Raw genomic sequence first — 20,445 nt, 5'->3', positions numbered from 1 at the left:
TCAGAGGCTGTGAAACAAGTTTTATGGCGGGAACGGATCAATCTGTCTTAAGTCACAGGGATCTATCTCATGTCCTTCATTTGAAAATGCCTGGCAGAAAAATGTGTAGAGCTGGCAAATGTCAACAAGCGTTCAGTGTGTGACGGTGCGGGTGTTTGTGAGCGTACTTCTGCCACAGTGAGGACCAACAGGGTGACTGAGTGTGTGTCTTTTCCTGTGCGTGTTTGTGTGTGAGGGTGCGTGTGTGAGAAATATGAATTTGTTGGTAAATGTCAAGAAGTTGGCAGCCTAATGGTTGGGCTGACAGATGATCCATAAAGCCATAAAGTGATTGGTTTGGAGATTCTCATTCATTCTAATGCAACTGTCATGGTGAAAAAATGTGTGTGTGTGTGTGTGTGTGTGTGTGTGTGTGTGTGTGTGTGTGTGTGTGTGTGTGTGTGTGTGTGTGTGTGTGTGTGTGTGTGTGTGTGTGTGTGTGTGTGTGTGTGTGTGTGTGTGTGTGTGTGTGTGTGTGTGTGAAACAGAGTTCACAGCAGCAGTGTAGCAGCAGTTTAACTATACTCAGAAATGGACAAGATTGTCATTTTCTTCTTTCAGATCTTTGCAGAAACTTCTGAAACTAACGTCCCTCCACACAAACCCATTAAACTCCTTAGTATTTGTGCCCTGTCTCATTTCAGACTTGAATGTGAAATGATCTTTCAGCACGAGGAAATATGTTGGTCACCTCTCCTGTACCATGTTGAATTAGTCTGTGATCTAAACTTCTAGGTATCAGCTCTGAAAATGAAATTTGATGCAGCAAACAACTGTTAATGTGAATATGTAGTGGAGAAGTGGTGTCTCAACATCTGTATGTGTTGTAATCCAAGCCTCTTTCATCTTTGTTTTGTTATCTAATGAGGACACATGTGTAAGTGCATGTGGATGTGGATATGGTATATAATGTTACACATCTGTTTTCATGGTAATGTACACCTGGCATAGTATTATGAGCTAAGCTGCTGTTAATGATATTGTGGCGAGTGTGCAGAGAGGGAATATTGAGAACTGAAAACAGAGCACAAGCAGTCGCTGGAGGTCATTAATCAGAGCAGAAGTCCCAGTCATGGTGGTCTACTATACTAGCTACAACTTGTGATCACATAAACAACCATAACAAAATATGAATAAAACTGAATAATAATAAAACAGCATTAAGAACATGAACATGAACAGGAATTTGTTTGGCAATGCTGGCATTGGTGAGTGGTGGCTGTTTATTGTTGGCTGTCGCTGTCATATACACAGGATAACCACGGTGTATTCAGTATGTACCTCTGTGTATAGTTGCCCCCATTGTAACACCTTGCTGAGAAAGCGAAGGGAGGAAGGTTGTGACTGAAAAGAGGTCGGGGGGGTGGCCAATGAAGTATTTATTGTGGTTTGGACTGAGATGTTCGTGCTCTCGAGCTCTAGTGGCAGTGACAGTAGTGTGTGGTAACATTGGCTGCACGTGCACAGTCGCAGGGCGGGTCGGGGTTAGGGTAGCGAGGTCGCCAGTCTATCACAGGACCGACATGTAGAGACAAACAACGCTCACCCACTCACATTCACACCTGCTTCTACCTTAGAGTCACCAGTCAAGCTCATGTGCACGTGTTTGGAAGCTGGAGAACCCAGAGAGAACACACACAGTCACAGAGAGAACATGCAAAAAAGCCTCACACCGAGGAATCGAACCCAGAACCTTCTTTCTGACCCCTCATTCATTTTAATCCTCCAGTTGTTTTGTGATTTGGTCAACTGTTTGCATGGCTGTGCTGCATACCACTGGTGTTAATGAGTATAACATGTATTATATTTATACTATATTATACATTTTTTTTTTATATATTATAGTAGAAGCATGAAGAACAGCAGGCGTAGAGTGACACTGACGCTATGGTCCAACTCTTGCATGTAGGCGGCTCTGCTGTGGTGACTCTCGACTGTAGCACCTCCAGCTTTCAGCGGCTCTCTGAGTGATTTAGCCTCACTGTGAGGACAGACCTGTGTGATTAGTACGGAAAAAGTGCAGAAAAGGTGAACAAAATCAATTACAGCTCCACTGCTACTGTATAGTGCCCAAGATGAGAGCTGTGATCTACTTCCTAAACTTTTAAAATGAGGTCCACACTCCATTAGGCGTCAAATGGATGACCATGGTGCAGCACTTCAGCACACGGCGCTAAAAATGAATTTATCAAAAGAAACATCAACAGGAGATCCCCCCCAAGGCTGAGCGCTCAAAATGATTCACCCGCCTTGGTTATCAGACAAAGGGTTGTAGTTGTTTCTACGTGGCCCAGAAAAGCCTGTGGGTGCATCAGTGCCTCCAGTTTCAACACATTTACTCCTTTACAAACCACATTCAGCCCAACTGCAAAACAAATAATGTGTTTTGTGAGAGAGTAATCTAATTCCTTGGTTCAGTAGTTATGCTACACTGACCATGTAGGTGCATGACACCAGGATGTGTTGAATCTTGTCCTGTTTTTTTTTTTTCCCTGTCTGCACCAGCGGGGCCTGCAGATCAGAAATCATGCTGCAAGGAGCAATTAAAAGCTCCAGTTTTTGTATCAGTCCTGTCAACAAAACAGACAGGAGATGGTGGAGGATAAAAGGACATTAAACCACCTTGAGAGAGGAGGGGGAGGCAGGGATAAGATCTACCAGGGTTCAGTCTTTTTACTGGCAGCAGTCTGCATGGTCACCAAGAGGGAAAAATGCAAATTATCCTTTACACGCAAAGAAGTCACTGTTATCATTGTGCTAGCAGGACTCTCTCTCTCTCTCTCTCTCTCTCTGTGTGTGTGTGTGTGTGTGTGTGTGTGTGTGTGTGTGTGTGTGTGTGTGTGTGTGTGTGTGTGTGTGTGTGTGTGTGTGTGTGTGTGTGTGTGTGTGTGTGTGTGTAAAGCCGTAAGTCCATATCCATGACCACAGATTATGTTATAAATAAGTGTGGCTGAGCGTGTGCATGCCGATGTTTGATTACGCTGTCACAACTTTGGACGTGACATTACTTGAAATCCTGTTTCAATCTCATTCCACTGTAGATCCTCAGAGTTGGAATTGACTATCGGCTTAAGTTGCCTTCCACCATAAATGTAAATGTTTCTGTTTACTGCTGTTTGAAAATGAAAAATGACAAAATATCCTCACAGTGGAAGCCAGTGCGCTCAAGACACACACACATACACACTCACACACACTTAATTCCCTGTTTCCTTCCTCCCACTATAAACAGGAATGGATCTACTGTATCTAAATTTCTATTGTTCTCCTTAATGTTACGTCTCTTTACTCTATACCCTTAAATTAAACAAACTCTAAATAGTCTATTGTGAATCAACATAAAAAAGAATCAAACCAGCAGCCATACTCTTGAAAAAACCCATTTTGGCCACTTGTATTCACGATCTCGTTCTTCCGGTCAAGACCCATCACTCATGACCACAAGTGAGGGTGGGGATGAACACTGACCGGTAGATTGAGACAGTTAATGCAATGAAATGCATTTTGCCCTGGCTTAATCACACGTCTTAAAATATGGTACATTACTGACAACAAATAACCTAAATAAGCATACAATACTACCAAAGTCATCCCTAAACAATCCATGAAAACATATAAATCCATATGTTCTAATGAGACTTTCTGAGCACTTCATTATCTCCGATCTCCAAATAAATTCATGCATGAAGCATGAAGTCCAGAAGACACCATAACAGGGTTTACATCACAGTGGAAATGATTTTATGTTCTGTTGGAATGATGGTGAAGTAAACAGTACGAATGTGATTCATAATATTCTACCAGGGAATTAAATTGAACTCATTTGGCCAATTTGGCCTATCAGCACCTCTAATACCCACTAATTAACATGTTGTTAGGTTGGGCTCAGAGCACAGTGAGATTTATAGCTTTACCATCCTGCCCATTTACTAAAACCTGCACTCACTAACTAGTATCTGAAGATCGTGCACAGAATTAAAGCAGAGTAAGTCTTGTTCATCAGGAAATAGTTGTTGCAGATATATATGACCCCTAAAATCCCCTGTCTCCCGACTTTACACTAAGCTAAGCTAATCACTATTATAGCACCATTAACACGGACATAACTGTTAGAAACAAGTCCAAAAGCAGAGCTAATATTGAACTATATTTAAAGGACAGTGTTTGTTGTATTGGAGTTTATTATAAAAAATAGTTTGGGAAGTATTTTAGAAACAAACAAAAATAATATTAAAAAGCCAGGCGTTTGTTATAAAGAGATATTTCCATATGGAGGACTTAACAGGTTTATTTATTCAGATTAAACAAGGGGCACACAGACAGACACAGGCAGTGAGAAGTAATAACCCAATAAAGACATAAAAGCAAAGCTGCTGTGCATTAGCAAGAATCTACACTTTTGAAAATATTATGATCATTTTCATGAAGTGCCACGCTTGGATTTCTTTTGATGTTCTCAATTATACGTATTCACTCTCCCACTCACTCACACCTCCTCTCTGTCTCATTCCCTTTCATCCATATCTCAGCTCTTCCTCTCTGACCCAACACTCACTCCTCCTTCACCACCAGCACCACACAAACACTGTAAAGCAGCAGCAGCAGCAGCAGCAGCAGCAGCAGCAGCCGTTTAGCACCACCTGATTCCAACATGCTGGTTTTACCTGGTAAAAACACAAAAATAGAAAGGAAGCAGATCCCATTACATGTGACCTCCGCTCCTCTCCCGACTTCCCCCCTGCCACCCACCTCACATTCGACATTCATTCACCTGATACTATCAGCATGTACGGAGGACCCGGGATTCATTTGGTGTTAGTTTAGTCTCTGGAATCAGCAAACAAGGCTGAGAGATCAATTCGCTCTGAGTGTAATGACTATTGATTCTGTTGGAGCAGAGAGACAGAGAGGGAGTTGAATGTATTTAGATAAAATAATGCTTTGCTCTCTCACGGTACGCCGAGCTTCTCTGTCGCTGTCGCCGGGTGAACCAGGAAAGGGCTGGATGTGAATCTCAAGTACATACAAATGCAGTCACACTTTACATGTGCATGCGTACAGGTGGGGACAAACAGACACAGACACACACCACAGCATAACAACATGCAACTGGTGTGTTATGGCCGTAAAACAAAAAAATGCTTGTTTCTGATTGTTTCAGATCTCATTTTAAATTTGCTCTTGAAAAAATCTGAAACTTGAAATTTGAATAAAAAGACCAAAATATTGCGAAAAAAGTGTGTGAAAGTTTTCACACTTAACTGAGGTGTAAAAACCAAATGCAGATCCAGCCTGGCTCTCTCAACCTTGAAGATTCCCCAGTTCTATCACTTCTCCTGTAGGCAAACTCTCGAAAAATGAAAAAGAGCGAGGTGGTGTCTGTAACCACAATATACCCAGGACCACTGTTGCATATCCATCACCCAGCAGCTGATAAAACACAGAAGACACAGTATGAGAGAGTCATAGTTTCTCTTTCAAACAGCAACAAAAGACTCAACACACAACAAATATCTTAGGGAAACGGTGATGAATGCTGTGATGCATAAGAGATACTGATTCTCAATTACTTATGTCCCTTGTCGTGTCCTTTTTAGTATAATGTGTATGTATAATATAAAGATGGAGGCTGGTGGAGGCAGCCACTGGATTACACTTTATTCTGCTGAATTTTCACTAATCTTCTTACACTTCTCTGCTATTTTCCTCCACATTTATTCCTTTCCCTGCCGTTTCTTTTGTATATTCACAAAGATAATTCAAGTGAAAAGATTCTTTACTTAAGTTGAATTTGAATTTTTGCCTCACTTCACTCTTTCCGTTGGGCGAGTCTGAATCAAATCCCCTAAATTTGTGTATGAACATTTACCTTTTATTATGAATTTTACTGAGTCTTATTTGAAAAATGCTCACAACATTTTGTGGGCAGGAAGCATGATGATGACTCAAAGTTTCTCAAAGCAGAAAACAAATGTACACTGCACCCTGGTGACATTGCCTCATCGATGTCCATTAATCTTACATTGTCACAAGTGTTGCATAAAAAGTGCTCATAAAAAGCCAGACTCCAAGTTAACCAAAAATGATCACAGAAGATGATTTAAGAAGTGCATCAGTGTGTAACATAAACTTCTTAAGTTCCAGAGAGAAATTGACAAACTTATATAAAAGCCAAGTATCAGGCTGGTAGATATCAGAACCATCATTGTCAGTTGTCTGTGGTGAGAAAGAAAGATTTTCTGCAGGTCGATAAAGGAAGCTACATGTGGTGGCGTCTGTTCATTGCTGAAAGTTAGCTGACTTGTCTGCTCTGACCTTGATGCTGCTGATAGTCTGTCTATATGAAATTAACCTGGGATTTCCCAGCTTTGACCAATGCAGCTAAAGGCAGAGCGTCAAGTCGTGATTAGAAAGGTGAGTCAGTCTTTCTCTGCTGCTGTGCTTCCTCCGTCCCTTTTCTCCTCTGTTTGTTTCTTCTGATGTGTCATCACAGCCAAGAAATCCCTCATGTATTAAATGGTTGAAAGACCTTTCTGCTTCATGAGCTGCCTCCTCTCCCTGCGTGTCTCTTCCTCCTCCTCATCTTCCTCCTCTCACCTTTTTGTTTACTCGGGTCAGCCTCTCTTTTTCTCCTGCTCACGAGTCTTTTACATTTTCTCCTTCTTATATTTTCTTTTAACGTCTCCCTCCATTTGTCTCCCCCCAAGAGCAAAATCTGCCGACTCACCTGGTCTCAAAATTGAGTGTGTTGTGTGTGTGTGTGTGTGTGTGTGTGTGTGTGTGTGTGTGTGTGTGTGTGTGTGTGTGTGTGTGTGTGTGTGTGTGTGTGTGTGTGTGTGTGTGTGTTTGTGCATATGTGTGTGTGCGTGTGTCTGTGAATCTGGCCCTGACAAGCTTTACAAGCTTTGTTGGGTCATGAATCTTTTACCCTTACGAGTCAGCACAAATCCAGTTTCTGACACACATGCGCATGCACACGCACACACACGCACACACACCTGGAAAGAAAAACTGCTCCTGGAGGTGTATTTGCCTTTGGTGATCCTATATGTTAACTTTATTACAGAGGCTCGTAAAAAGACAAATGGAGAATAAGGGGGCTAGAAAGATAAAATGTTCAAAAAGAGACGCCGGAAGAAAGACAGAGATGGACAGAGAGTGAAAAATTCAACACAAAATGTAGAGGAAAGAGGAGAGAAATCATCCTCTCACACTGAAAGGTTTATAAAAACTGAATCAGCTTTTGATGGAAGCAGGTGATGAATGAAGCCATGAGGGGGCAGGGTGAAGTGCTTGGATGTCTGACAGCTAGTATCTCACCATCAGAAAATTTCAGTTCCCACCCAGATTTCATATCAGAAATACGTAATAAGGTTGTGACCAGTTTTAGCTGAGATTGTCTTCAATGTTCAGTTGGACATCTATGAGGCTGCAGGTTGTAGTAGATTATGTGCTGTCAATATCAGTAATAAATCAGTATCAGTAAGAGAGTAAGTAACATTTCTTTATGTCCATAATAGGTTGTAGCATAAAGTTTACCTCAAGTGACTTGATATAAATTTACTTTACTTTTTTGGATAAGTCATGTGGGATTTAATTTCACCCTATTTTCTTTACCTATTTCTTTCACTCCTGAATTCTGATTTTGTCTCCCTGTGTCTGTCAATAAATGTGTTTCCATCCCCGAGTCTTCATGGACATTTTCAATTGATGCTTGAAAACCTGAATGGAAACTCTGAAGACATTGTGTAGGTTTGGTAGTCGAGCCACATCCTGTCACATTTTCTTTTGCAGATTTTCTGGTTTGGTCTTTTTTTTGGTCCAATATTTGGATGAATTCAGTATTATATCTCTTAGACAGGATTGTCTTAGAGGGGATCATCTGGTCCTTTCCATCTGGTATTTTCATTATTTCCATTTTCAAAATAAAGGTGATTCAAATATCATTATGATGCATTTTGAGTATAACTGAGGGATTCCAGCTGTTACTATCTGCTAACATCAGCTATCTGTTACCAGTCCACTGCCGTGTAACTACAACAGATTGCTTTGGAAAATGCCACAGAGGGCAGAGAGCTAGATTTACCTTCTGCTATTGTCCCCTCTGGATCAAACCCTCAGTCTGCTTGTTTGTTAAACCTCAAACCCACAAGTTCTTAAGCTAAAACACTATAGAAATCACAACATTAACAACAATTTAATGCTCAAAAGAAATGTATTTCATTTTCAGATCTTGCCAGGGTGGTACAGGGCAGCACTGAAAAATGTTACACAGACTCTTCAGACTCTACGTTTTCGGTCTCCAATTGGAACAATGGCAGGTTGTCACGAGGGTAAGCATAGTCACTCAAGTTGGGGAATCCATACACCACACAGCAGCTGAGGGCACTGCGGTAGATCTCCATCCCACAGGCTGAAGTCCACTGATCTGTCGTAGCGTCATAGTACTCAACATTAAAGCTGGTGCTGGAGCCATTGAAGCCTCCGACAGCAAAGAGATGATCATCGATCACTTCGATGCCAAAGTTGCTGCGTGGGGTCAACATCTGGGACACATTGTGCCAGGAGTCGGTCTGGGGGCTGTAGGCCTCAACGGTCTGCAAACGGGCGTTGCCGTCAAAGCCACCAACCTGGGGAGGAGAAGTAGAGTAATGGAGTCAAGTATTTTTTTTATCTCCATTCATTGTAATGATTAATAGGCAGTAAGCAGTGTTTCATGTTCTTACTGCAAACACATGGTCTGCATAGGCAATGACCCCGATTCCACTGCGCCTGCATTCCATGGGGGCGATCAGTGTCCATTGGTCCAATTCTGGAGAGTAGTATTCAGCTGTGTGTAGGCATTCATTCCCATTGAAACCGCCACAAATGTAAACCTGAAAACAAAAGCAGGACAGTATATAAAATTGGTTTTCAGCTAGTGACTGTGTTCCCGGTATTACATTCAGAAATGTTTCAACAGTGTTAAAAGAAAATTAATCACCAACCCTGCCATGGAGTGTTGTGCAGCTGGCGTCGCTCCTTTGTTCGTTCATGTGTGCAATATAAGACCACTGGTTGGTTTCCGGGTTGTAGCGCTCTGCACTGCTGAGTCGATAATGTCCATTGTATCCTCCCATGGCATAGATGAACCCGTTCAGCACTGTGACGCTCACATAGCAGCGGCGGCAGTACATGGGTGCCACTTCCTGCCATGTGTTGGTGGTCGGGTCAAATCTGCGCACGCTGTTGAAATGCTCCACCCTGTCAAAGCCGCCAACGCAGTAGACATACCCACCGAAGAAAGCAGTGCCATGATATGCACGTGGACGCTCCAAATTGTTTGTCATGTTTAACCAGCGGTCAGCTCTGAAATCGTAGGCCTCAATGCCGTTAGTTGGATCACCTCCGCTCCAGCCACCAATTGCCAACAAGACGGCGTTGGGCAGACGAGGGCGGGCTTCAGGGTTACGGAAACTGGGCACTGGGGGACTGTTTGTGATGATGTGATACAAGGTTTCCAAGGCAGTGTGGGTCATTTGAAGGCACTCAGCGTTTTTCTTCACCAGGTCATTGGACAATATATGGACCCTGAGGTACTCTGCACTTGTCAAGGCCAGACGAACCTACACAAGATGAACAACAATATCTAACTGTACTTCAGCTATGGGGACTGTAGTATATTGTAAGAATAAGTGTCTAAACTGTGCTGATGTTCTGCATGCATTTTATGAATATTTGTTTTACCCATTTATGCTGATTACTCTAATTGCTCTAATTTTATCTTTATGTGAGAAGTCTGTTTTGTCCTCAGTATCTCTTATTGTTAACAAATCCCATGAAAACAGCAAAACCAACAATGTTTCAACAATCAGTCTTTCAAAACTTTGTCCTATTTCTACTAAAAAATTGAATAATATAATAATAATAATAATAAAAATCTATAAAAAAAACTAGATGGTTACCTAAAACAGATGGACAAAGAGGTTTTTAGCAAATGTTACTCAAACAGGACTAATTAGACCAAGTGTAGTGTCAAAGCATCATCATTGGCACCATCAACATCATCAGTGAATCACTGGAGATGTAAATCTGGACTAAATGTAAAGACAGAAAAATTATTGCACCTTTGAATAAAGTGCAGCCATATGTCCTGCTCGCTCTTCAGGCATGTGGGTGATCCAGCGAATGATGGCCTCATACACAGTTGACTCCTTTCTTACATTGAGGTCATCTCTCCCAGTCATCTCAAGGAGTTCCTCCACAGTGAACTGCAGGAACTCTTCGCAGGGAACAACCTCGTCAAATTGGCCAATGATGTAGCGGTAGGCCTTGAGCTGCAGCTCAGGGCTGAGGCAGATGTGTGTGAGCTTCCAGACACCGATGCAGTTCTCTGGGCTGAGCCTCTCACTGATGAAGCTGGAGCAGGTTTTCACAACGTCTGTTATATTGAACTGATCAGCGGCCATCATCAGCTCCTGTACATTGTCCTCCGTCACAGAAACACAGCCAGTGTATGCAAACTGTATGATTTGCTGTAACATGTCGGGAGACACGCCGGGTATGGTGGAGACCCTGCAGTCTGGGGTCTGCCAGCGAGTGAAGAGAGCCCTGAGGGTGAGGATGGAGGCACAACAGAAGAGAGAAATAAATACTCAATCTTTTGACACCGACAATAATACAATAAACTCTTTTAAGAAGTAATAAACAGCAGTGACTGATTACTGAGTCAGTCCCCCCCTCGTGGCCCAATTATTGAAAAACATGTGCTAAAGTGCCCTCTTCAGTGGCGAGGATGCAATGTACTGTATTTGCCCTTTTTTTCCTTTTCGCCCCTGCCCTTCAAAAATCTGTGCACGCCACTGCCCCAGCATACATGAACCTTAAAAGCCAATGAACCCTGCACAATGAAAAACTATTATAACAGTCTGGTTATATTTCTCATGTTAAATTAAATGAATAATTTATAAATGTAATAAGTTAAAGCATAGCATTATGTTTAGGGCTGTATGTTTTAACTGTTTACTCTTCACACAGTCCACAGTTTAGTTTCAACATTTCCTTTTTGTTTCGTTTGATTTGGCAGATTCCTGAACACTAAAATCAGCTTCAAATTAGTTGTATGGGACTAATACTGATACAATATACGGTCAAAATGAATTTCCATGTGACTCACTGAAAAGAAATATCAACAAACTTCCAAAATATAACTTAACTATAGTCTCCACTCAAACAACAACACCCCCAAATATCTCATTGTAGATTTAACTCTGTTGAGACTCAGACTGACATTGCTAGCAGAAACAATACTAAGTGTTGTTCTGGTTATTTAATGTATATACTTACTTACTTATACTTATACTACTTCCCTCTTTAGATCAGTTATCAACTCACCTGAAGTAAGGGCTGCAGTTACAGAGGATGATCTTATGAACTGGAAAATCGACATCCTCAGCTTTGAGGACTATGTCGCAAAGTATTCCCTGCAGACGGAGTTCATTGTACACTGAGCCGGAGTTTTCTAAAGACATGCCTGGGTCACTCATGTTGACTTCTTTTCTCAAACGTGGCAGCCTTCCCTCATTGTGGTGCTGGTTTGGTTTGTCTCTCGAGTCTCACCAAGTATGTTGGGTGAACACAGAATTGTGTTCTGTCACATCACAGTGGGATTCTAGAACTGAACCTTATTACATCATAATGACAACCTGTCAGTGCCTTACAGTAACCTATGGAAAGTTATATTTTCCTATGTAATTTTCTTATAATGATTTTGTCTTTGTGTAATGTCCATCAAACATCAGGAAAATAATATAAAATAGGCTCTTGCGTGAGCTGAAAAAGTTCCACATTTAGTGATGCAGAGATTTGGGCACATAACAAGTTTGTTTGAGTAAGGATAAAACAAATCGGCTACATGAATAAAACAAATTCAGCAAGAAAATATTACTTAATGATTTCATTGTCCATCTGTACTTGTTTCAAAAAGCATCATAAAGAGTACTTCAAAATATGCTGATATTTTTATAAATAATAACCCACATTTGAAAACAGTCATTGAGTTTTTCACTTAAACACATTCCAGTTAGCTACTCCAATTATTAGAATTTAAGTATTATAAAATGAACATTATGAATGATTTAATTTGAAGCTATATGGGAGGGCTTCTCTCCACTTAACCCCTGCATTACCTCTGTCAATTTATCCCACTTGAAAATGTTTATGTGTAAGTGGTTAATCCATTTGACAACTCAACATGGAGATATGAAATGAAATGTGAAATATGAAAACACAACACTATGGCTGAGCCTTAAGTCATTCTCTCACACTGAAAGTTTTATAAAAACTTCCTCCTCTCTGAATCAGCTTTTGATGGAAGCAGGTGATGAATGAAGCCTTGACTTGGGGGCAGGGTGAAGTGCTTGGATGTCTGACAGCTAGTATCTCACCATCAGAAAATGTCAGTTTCCAGCCAGATATCATAATATGGCTGTGGCCAGTTTTAGTTGAGATTGTCTCTAATGTTCAGTTGTGGTTCAGTGGTCTATGAGGCTGCAGGTTGTAGTAGATTACTTCAGTAAGACATTTATTTCTTTATGTCCACAAGTAGGTTGTAGCATAAAATGTACCTGATGTGACTTGTGACTTATACATTTACACTATTGTAAAGGTCATGTCGGATTTAATTGAAGCCTCAGTAACATCATGAATATAGGAATATTGGAGTCAAATCACAGATTATCAGTGGTCAATTGGGTGTTTGCTAAATCATAACCTGAATTTTTGGCAAGAACAGAACCTTGGTTAAATAAATATCTACCAGCCAGAAAGTCATGTGACAGCACCAACTTATATTGAGACTGAATTCCTCTGACATTATTCCTGTACATGCCTTTCTCTGCAGGTCTCTTTCTCTCTTTTTCACTCTATTTACTTTTCCTATTTCTTTCACTCCTGAATTCTGATTTTGTTTCCCTGTGTCTGTCAATAAGTGTGTTTCCATCCCCGAGTCTTCATGACCATTTTCAATTTATGCTTGAAAACCTGAATGGAAACACTGAAGACATTGTGTAGGTTTGGTAGTCGAGCCACATCCTGTCATATTTCTTTTGCAGATTTTCTAGTTCGGTCTTTTTTTTGTCCAATATTTGGATGAATTCAGTATTATATCTCTTAGACAGGATTGTCTTAGAGGGGATCATCTGGACCTTTTTATCTGGTATATAACTGAGGGATTCCAGCTGTTACTATCTGCTAACATCAGCTATCTGTTACCAGTCCACTGCCGTGTAACTACAACAGATTGGTTTGGAAAATGCCACAGAGGGCAGAGAGCTAGATTTACCAGGAGCTAGGTAGCTAACTTCTGCCATTGTCCCCTCTGGATCCAAACCCTCAGTCTCCTTGTTTGTTAAACCTCAAACCCACAAGCTCTTAAACTGAAACACTATAGAAATCACAGCATTAACAACAATTTAATGCTCAAAATAAAGATTTGGCACTGTGGTGGACATTGTGAAATGTAGACGTTGCTGTGAGAAAAATTTCCGCGAGGGGACAAATAAAGTCTAAGTTTAGAAGTAGTACAGGCCAGGAATTGAAAAATATTACGCAGCGTCTTCAGACTTCAAGTCCAAGTCCAAAAGGTCATCACGAGGGTAAGCATAGTCACTCAAGTTTGGGAATCCGTACACCACACAGCAGCTGAGGGCATGGCGGAAGATCTCCATCCTACAGGCTGAAGTCCACTGATCTGTCGCAGCGTCATAGTACTCCATTTTATAGCTGGTACTGGAGCCATCGAAGCCCCCGATAGCAAAGAGATGATCATCGATCACTTCGATGCCAAAGTTGCTGCGTGGGGTCAACATCTGGGCCACATTGTTCCAGGAGTCGGTCTGGGGGCTGTAGGCCTCAACCGTCTGCAGACGGGCGCTGCCGTCAAAGCCACCAACCTGGGGAGGAGAAGTAGAGTAATGGAGTCAGAAAGCAGTTGGATTAGCTAATGAATAAATTCCACATTCACAAAGTATTTTTAATCTCTCTTCATTGTTGTAACAATTAATAGGCAGTTTTTACTTAGCTGGTTAAAATCTCTACATATGCTGAATGGATTGGCACAAAAAAGTGGTGACTTTAAAGGGAACATATTAGGGAAATATCACTTTTTGAAGGCTCTTAAACATGTATTCGGGTGTTTGCCTTGCCTTCCAGCCCCCAAAATGTGAGAATTGACAAAAAAAATCTGTAATTTCCAGGCTCCCTAGGTTCAAATCCATGTGGTTTTACTGTACGAGCTGTTCCCTCAGTTGTCTGACAATGATGTCATTAGTTTTCGAATTTGCATAATACCAACCCTAGCTGTGAATACTGGTACTGGTAGAAGGGGCGAGGTGGGGCAAGCAGTGATTCATTTACATTTAAAGGGACAGGGACTAAAACCAGCCATTCTGAATAGGGCTGTTTTCAGCGGATGAAAAGAGTGCTGTGATGTTTGATCCTTGGGGTATTTTGACCAAAGCATGTCACAAACATGTCTTTAAGACACCTGGGAACTATTTTAATTTGTGGAAAAGGTGCATGATATGTTTCCTTTAATGATCCCATGACTTTTGCTCTAGTGCCACCATGAGGCTGACATTTGCAGTTTTGAGTAAAAAGTCTCAATATTGAGCAGGTTGCCAAAACATTTGGTGCAGACATTTATCCAGATTGTATTATTGTATTATTTAGATTGTAATGTCTTAATGTTAACTTATGTTAATGTTATATTCATGTTAGCAAGCTTACACACTAAAGTTTGCCAATGCAACAGAGTCATAATTAGCATGAATTAATTTAACATTTGACGCATTTCGAGTAATGTGTGATTTTAAGCAGTGTTTCATGTTCTTACTGCAAACACATGGTCTGCATAGGCAATGACCCCGAGTCCACTGCGCCTGCTGTTCATTGGGGTGATCAGTGTCCATCGGTCTGTTTTTGGAGAGTAGTATTCAGCTGTGTGTAGGCATTCATTCCCATTGAAACCGCCACAAATGTAAACCTGAAAACAAAAGGAGGACAGTAGTATATGAGCTTGGTTTTCTGCTAGTGACTGTGTTCCCGGTATTAAATTCAGAAATGTTTCAACACCATCAAAGGAAAATTAATCACCAACCCTGCCATGGAGTGTTGTGCAGCTGGCATCACCTCTCTCTTCCTTCATGTGTTGAATAAGAGTCCACTGGTTGGTTTCCGGGTTGTAGCGCTCTGCACTGTTCAGTGGGCGATCTCCATCGTATCCTCCCAGGGCATAGATGAACCCGTTCAACACTGTGACGCTCACATAGCAGCGACGGTAGTTCATGGGTGCCACTTCCCGCCATGTGTTGGTGGTCGGGTCAAACCTGCGCACGCTGTTGAAATACTCCATCCTCTCATAGCCGCCAACACAGTAGACATACCCACCGAGGAAAGCAGTGCCATGATATGCATGTGGAAGCTCCATATTATTGTTTGTCACGTTTAACCAGCGGTCAGCTCTGAAATCGTAGGCCTCCATGACGTTACTTGGACCACCATTGCTCCAGCCACCAATCGCCAACAAGACGGCGTTGGGCAGACGAGGACGGGCTTGAGGATTACGGAAACAGGGCACTGGGAGACTATTTATGAGCATGTGACACAAGGCTTCAAAGGCAGTGTGGGTAATTTGAAGGCACTCAAAGTTTTTCTTTACCAGGTCATTGTTCAATATATGGACGTTGAGGTACTTTGCACTTGTTAAGGCCAGACGAACCTGCACAGGAACAAGAGGGCAGAGTATATCTAACTGTACTTCAGCTATAGGGACTGTAATATACTGTAAAAATGAGGGTCTAAACTGTGCTGATGCTCTGCATGTTGACATGTTATGCATATTTTTTACCCATTTACTCTAATTTGATCTTTTGTTTTGTCCGAGGATTTCTCTTATTGTAAACAAATCCCATGAAAACAGCAAAACTACCAATGTTTCAACAATCAGTCTTTCAAAACGTTGTCCTACTTCTACTAAATAATAAAATAATAATAATAATAATAATGATAAACTGCATGATTTCCTTTTTAGCAAATGTTACCCAATCATGTCTAATTAGACTATTTTTGAAGCCAGCAATAAAATATTTTTTCCCCAAATGGACCAAGTTTAGTGTCAAAGCATCATCATTGGCACCATCAACATCATCAGTGAATCACTGGAAATGTAAATATGGACTAAATGTAAAGACAAAAAAAATATTGCACCTTAGAATAAAGTGCAGGCAGGTGTTGTTCTCGCTCCTCAGGCATGTGGGTGATCCAGCGAATGATGGCCTCATACACAGTTGACTCCTTTCTTACATTGAGGTCATCTCTCCCAATCATTTCAAGGAGTTCCTCCACAGTGAGCTGCAGGAACTCTTCGCAGGGAACAACCTCGTCAAAGTGGTCAATGATGTAGCGGTAGGCCTTGAGCTGCAGCTCAGGGCTGAGGCAGATGTGTGTGAGCTTCCAGACACCGATGCAGTTCTCTGGGCTGAGCCTCTCACTGATGAAGCCGGAGCAGATTTGCACCATGTCTGTCACTTTGAACTGATTAGCGGCCATCATCAGCTCCTGAACGTTGTCGTCCGTCACAGAAACAGAGCCAGTGTATGCAAACTGTATGATTTGCTGTAACATGTCTGGAGACACCCCGGGTATGGTGGAGACCCTGCAGTCTGGGCTCTGCCAGCGAGTGAAGAGAGCCCTGAGGGTGAGGATGGAGGCACAGCAGAAGAGAGAAATATGACACTGACAATAATAATATTAACTCCTTTTAGTAATTTTCATTGAAGGTGCCTTCCCAGTGTACCATGAACCTTAAAAGTCAATGAACCCAGGACAATGGCAGAACTGTCTGGGTACATAAAGTCAGCTTAATAATGAGCGATATGGGACTACTATAATGTACCATTTTCAACCAAAATTGATTTCCATGTGACTTATTTGTACAGAAATATCAACAAACTTCCGCCCGAAATATCCCATTGTGTAAGTAACTCTGCTGATATTGAGTTATTTCTCAGACTTATATCATTCATTGAAACAAAACTTAGTGTTTTGTTTCTGGTTATTTAAATGCTTCCCTCTTGAGATCAGTAATCACCTGAAGTAAGGGCTGAAACAGAGGATGATCTTGTGGACTGGAAACTCGACATCCTCAGCTTTGAGGACTGCGTCACAAAGCATCCCCTGCAGACGGAGTTGATTGTAAACCGAGCTGGAGTTGCCTTGGTCACTCATCTTGACTTTTTTGTTTTTATCCCTAAAACGTGGAAGCCTTCTTTATCACCAAGAGAGATGACCATTGACACTTTTTCATATCATAACAACACCTGTGTACATCCCACCCATGGCAACTGCTGAAGTTCCATGTGAAGTTCTCCATTAAGTCATTGCTAGGATACAGACTAAACATCCTGAGGTACTTTTCATAATATCAGAAGACTTCAGTCATGTTTCCCTGATGGATTCGCTGGGGCGTGTGGTGGACAGATACAATCAGAAGATGGTAGATGGATTGTAACCGATGTGGGTGTGTGTGACCAACAACCAACAACAGTCTGTGTTTTGCTCATAACTTAAAGTGCAGTTGCAACGCAGTTTAAAGGCCCCATGGCATGAAAAATGAGATTTTGGTTATTTCTTCGTGCTTGGGGAGGTCTTTGGGCCACGTATATACTGCCCCATGCATCAAACTGGTCATAAACGGAGAAACACACACCGCCCATTTGTAGGAACATTCTCTTTGAGACGAGCAGATAGCACTTCCTCCTTTCTGTGATGTCACACACAAGGTAACTCCGCCCACCGTGACCAGTTGTTTTTTTTCAATTTTTATGAATGCAGCTTAGGTTGCAGTTACTTGCCTGTGATTGGCCCGACCACATGCAACTCAAAAACAGTCAGCCAATCAGAGGAGAGGTTCTCATTCTCTCTTCTGATTGGCCAAATGACCTGTGCCTGCTAGAACTCCAGAAAGAGGCAACAGAAAGGGGCAATATAAACGATATTAAGCAGATCACAGGTACTCAAAACCAATGATACATCTTGTTAGGGATATCAGCAGGTAAATAAACCCAGACAAAAGTGCACAGCATGGGGCCTTTAACTTGCCGCCATTCTTTCCTTTCCATTCTTTTCTTTCCCACTGTCTCACCAGAGTCGCCAAGCAGCTGACACTAACACATGCAGTCAAAATAACAGGCAAAGAATTCAATAAGACCATAGAAAACGATACTTCACTAAACATTATGTTTAACTTGTGTTTACATATTTACCCATAAAACAATAGGCCTACTTCACTCTTATACCTTATTACATAATAATGAAATGCAGCCAGTGCCATAACCTATAGAAAATTATATTTTTCTGCATATCATGTTCTTATTATGATTTTGTCTTTGTGTAATGTCCATCAAACATCAGGAAAATAACATAAACTAGACTCTTGAGTGAGCTGAAAGAATTTCACATTCAGTTCATTGAGCATAAGAGATTCAGTTGAGTCAAGGAAAATTCCTCATCATTCCCTCAGCAAACAGGCATTACTGACATTACAAACAATATTGAGTTGTTACTTTTTATTTCATGAGTTAATTGTACACCTGTACTTGTTTTTATAAATGCCATCCACATCAGAAACAATCATTTAGTTCTGCTCTCCCCCTGTATTTCCACTAAAAAATTAGGAAGCAAGCAATTACATGGTTAATCCGTTTGACAACTCAGCAGTGACACGATGTGACAGCAAGAAATCTTATAGGCTCAAGGGAAGAGGAGGAGGTTAAGAACGAGGGAGGGGGGACAGAGCAGGAGAGCTGGACAGGAGAGAAAGGTTTGAGCTTATCTCAGCGGCCAGGCCTCAGCCAGGTCACTCTGCAGAGTGACTGAGGGCGGAGGACGTACAGTCACTCTGCACAATGACTCAGAGTAGAGAGAGCTAGAGTTTTTAAAAATCCTAAAAACTGCCAAAAAAGAGAGACAAATTATGTAAACATGTCACTGAATAGTTTATGATTGACTTAAAAAACAATAATCAAAGAACATAAATCCAACATTACATATAGAAAGAGTAGGTTAATGACGTAGGCCTACAGTGAATATAAAAAAAGAATCCAGTTGTAGGCTACTTTATAATCACAAAAGATTCACTATAAAATAATTACCAGCAAATGAGACTGTAAGGATCAGTAATTCAGGTGTTAATTATATAGCATGCAGCTGAAGTGACTCTGAAGTCAAACATTGTGTGTTTATGATGTGTCATATGGTAATTCATAAATTATCCCCTGTATAGTTGCAGTCACATATTTATTAATTACTGATCCCACATATTCATAATAAACAATTCATGGGTGACATAAGGAGGCTGTTAAACCCTGATTTAAAATGTCAGCAGGTAATTTACAACTGACACACAGTTAGTCGGTTGAAGCAAACACGACCTGATGTTTTCTGTTTGTGAGAGAAAGGATTTGTCTCCGAAAGAGCCGAGAGCACAGACTACAGCTGACTTCACTGAAGTGGGGTTCATTCACAGCACACAGCTACTACTGGAGACATAATCAATAATGTCGATTACACCATAAAACACAGGGGGAACAAGGGAAGAAAGAAGAAAAAAAAAGATCCACATTGTCAAAAGCTCAAACAAACAAAGACACTTCTTATATTTGTTGATACAACAGGCGTATTCTTATCATTTACTGTAGCAGAGGAATAATCACACTTCACATCACAACTAGAATAAGTGGCTGTTATTGTGCTCATTCTGGAGAGAGACAAACAAACTGCAGCATATTCTCAGTGAGGTTGGAGACTTGTTGAACATATGACAGTAGAGATCGCCCAGGATGGTGAACCATGTCACCATATGCTGCTGAAGATGTGCATTGATGGTACAAGCAACATGGGGCTGATTCAGCTTCAACAATCTACTACTAGTGCATTTATATCAAAGTTTAGACTCTACCCTGAAGTATCAACCTAAATTAGATTCCTATTAAGTTCAAACACTGTAGAAAAGAAGGGGTAGAAATTAAATTCCCCTGATTCTGTTAGTGAACTAAAGGAAATTAGGATGTGTGTAATAAAGGTATAATCCACCTTGGGATATTTGTACAATGTTAATTATTGTATCATCAATCTGTGCACTGAAGGGATTATTTTGCGTCTTATTTTTCTTAACATTGGTGTCAACCATGCCTCCTCCACTTCTACCTCTGTCAGTGACTTCAGGTGTTTTTTGCAAAGACTTGAAAGGACAAAAACAGATTTGTGTGTACACTGAATGTGTTAGCGACGAGCAGGGTGAACGAGTGACTGCAGCTCCCATTAGCCATGAAAGGCTTTATGTTTTGAGCTGAGAAAAGTAAGAGTGAT

General features: G+C 41.2%; 2 protein-coding genes across 2 annotated transcripts; both read right to left on the bottom strand.

Annotated features, from left to right (window-relative positions):
• Window positions 1-8,306: 8,306 nt before the first annotated feature.
• LOC310993207 (kelch-like protein 10) lies at window positions 8,307-11,564 on the bottom strand (the record flags this gene model as incomplete). Its single annotated transcript, XM_083981522.1, has 5 exons — window positions 8,307-8,669; window positions 8,766-8,915; window positions 9,027-9,644; window positions 10,146-10,629; window positions 11,413-11,564. The coding sequence occupies 5 exons, from the start codon at window positions 11,562-11,564 to the stop codon at window positions 8,307-8,309; spliced, it is 1,767 nt and encodes a 588-aa protein (XP_083837648.1).
• A 2,058-nt stretch (window positions 11,565-13,622) lies between these two features.
• LOC310993206 (kelch-like protein 10) lies at window positions 13,623-17,304 on the bottom strand (the record flags this gene model as incomplete). The annotated part of the gene is made up of 5 exons (XM_083981521.1): window positions 13,623-13,970; window positions 14,912-15,061; window positions 15,176-15,796; window positions 16,285-16,768; window positions 17,168-17,304. The coding sequence occupies 5 exons, from the start codon at window positions 17,302-17,304 to the stop codon at window positions 13,623-13,625; spliced, it is 1,740 nt and encodes a 579-aa protein (XP_083837647.1).
• Between the last annotated feature and the right edge of the window lie 3,141 nt (window positions 17,305-20,445).

Source organism: Trachurus trachurus, assembly GCF_905171665.1.
Source record: "Trachurus trachurus genome assembly, chromosome: 11".
In the NCBI taxonomy this organism is placed as follows: Eukaryota; Metazoa; Chordata; class Actinopteri; order Carangiformes; family Carangidae; genus Trachurus; species Trachurus trachurus.
This window is presented reverse-complemented; position numbering and strand designations above follow the sequence as displayed.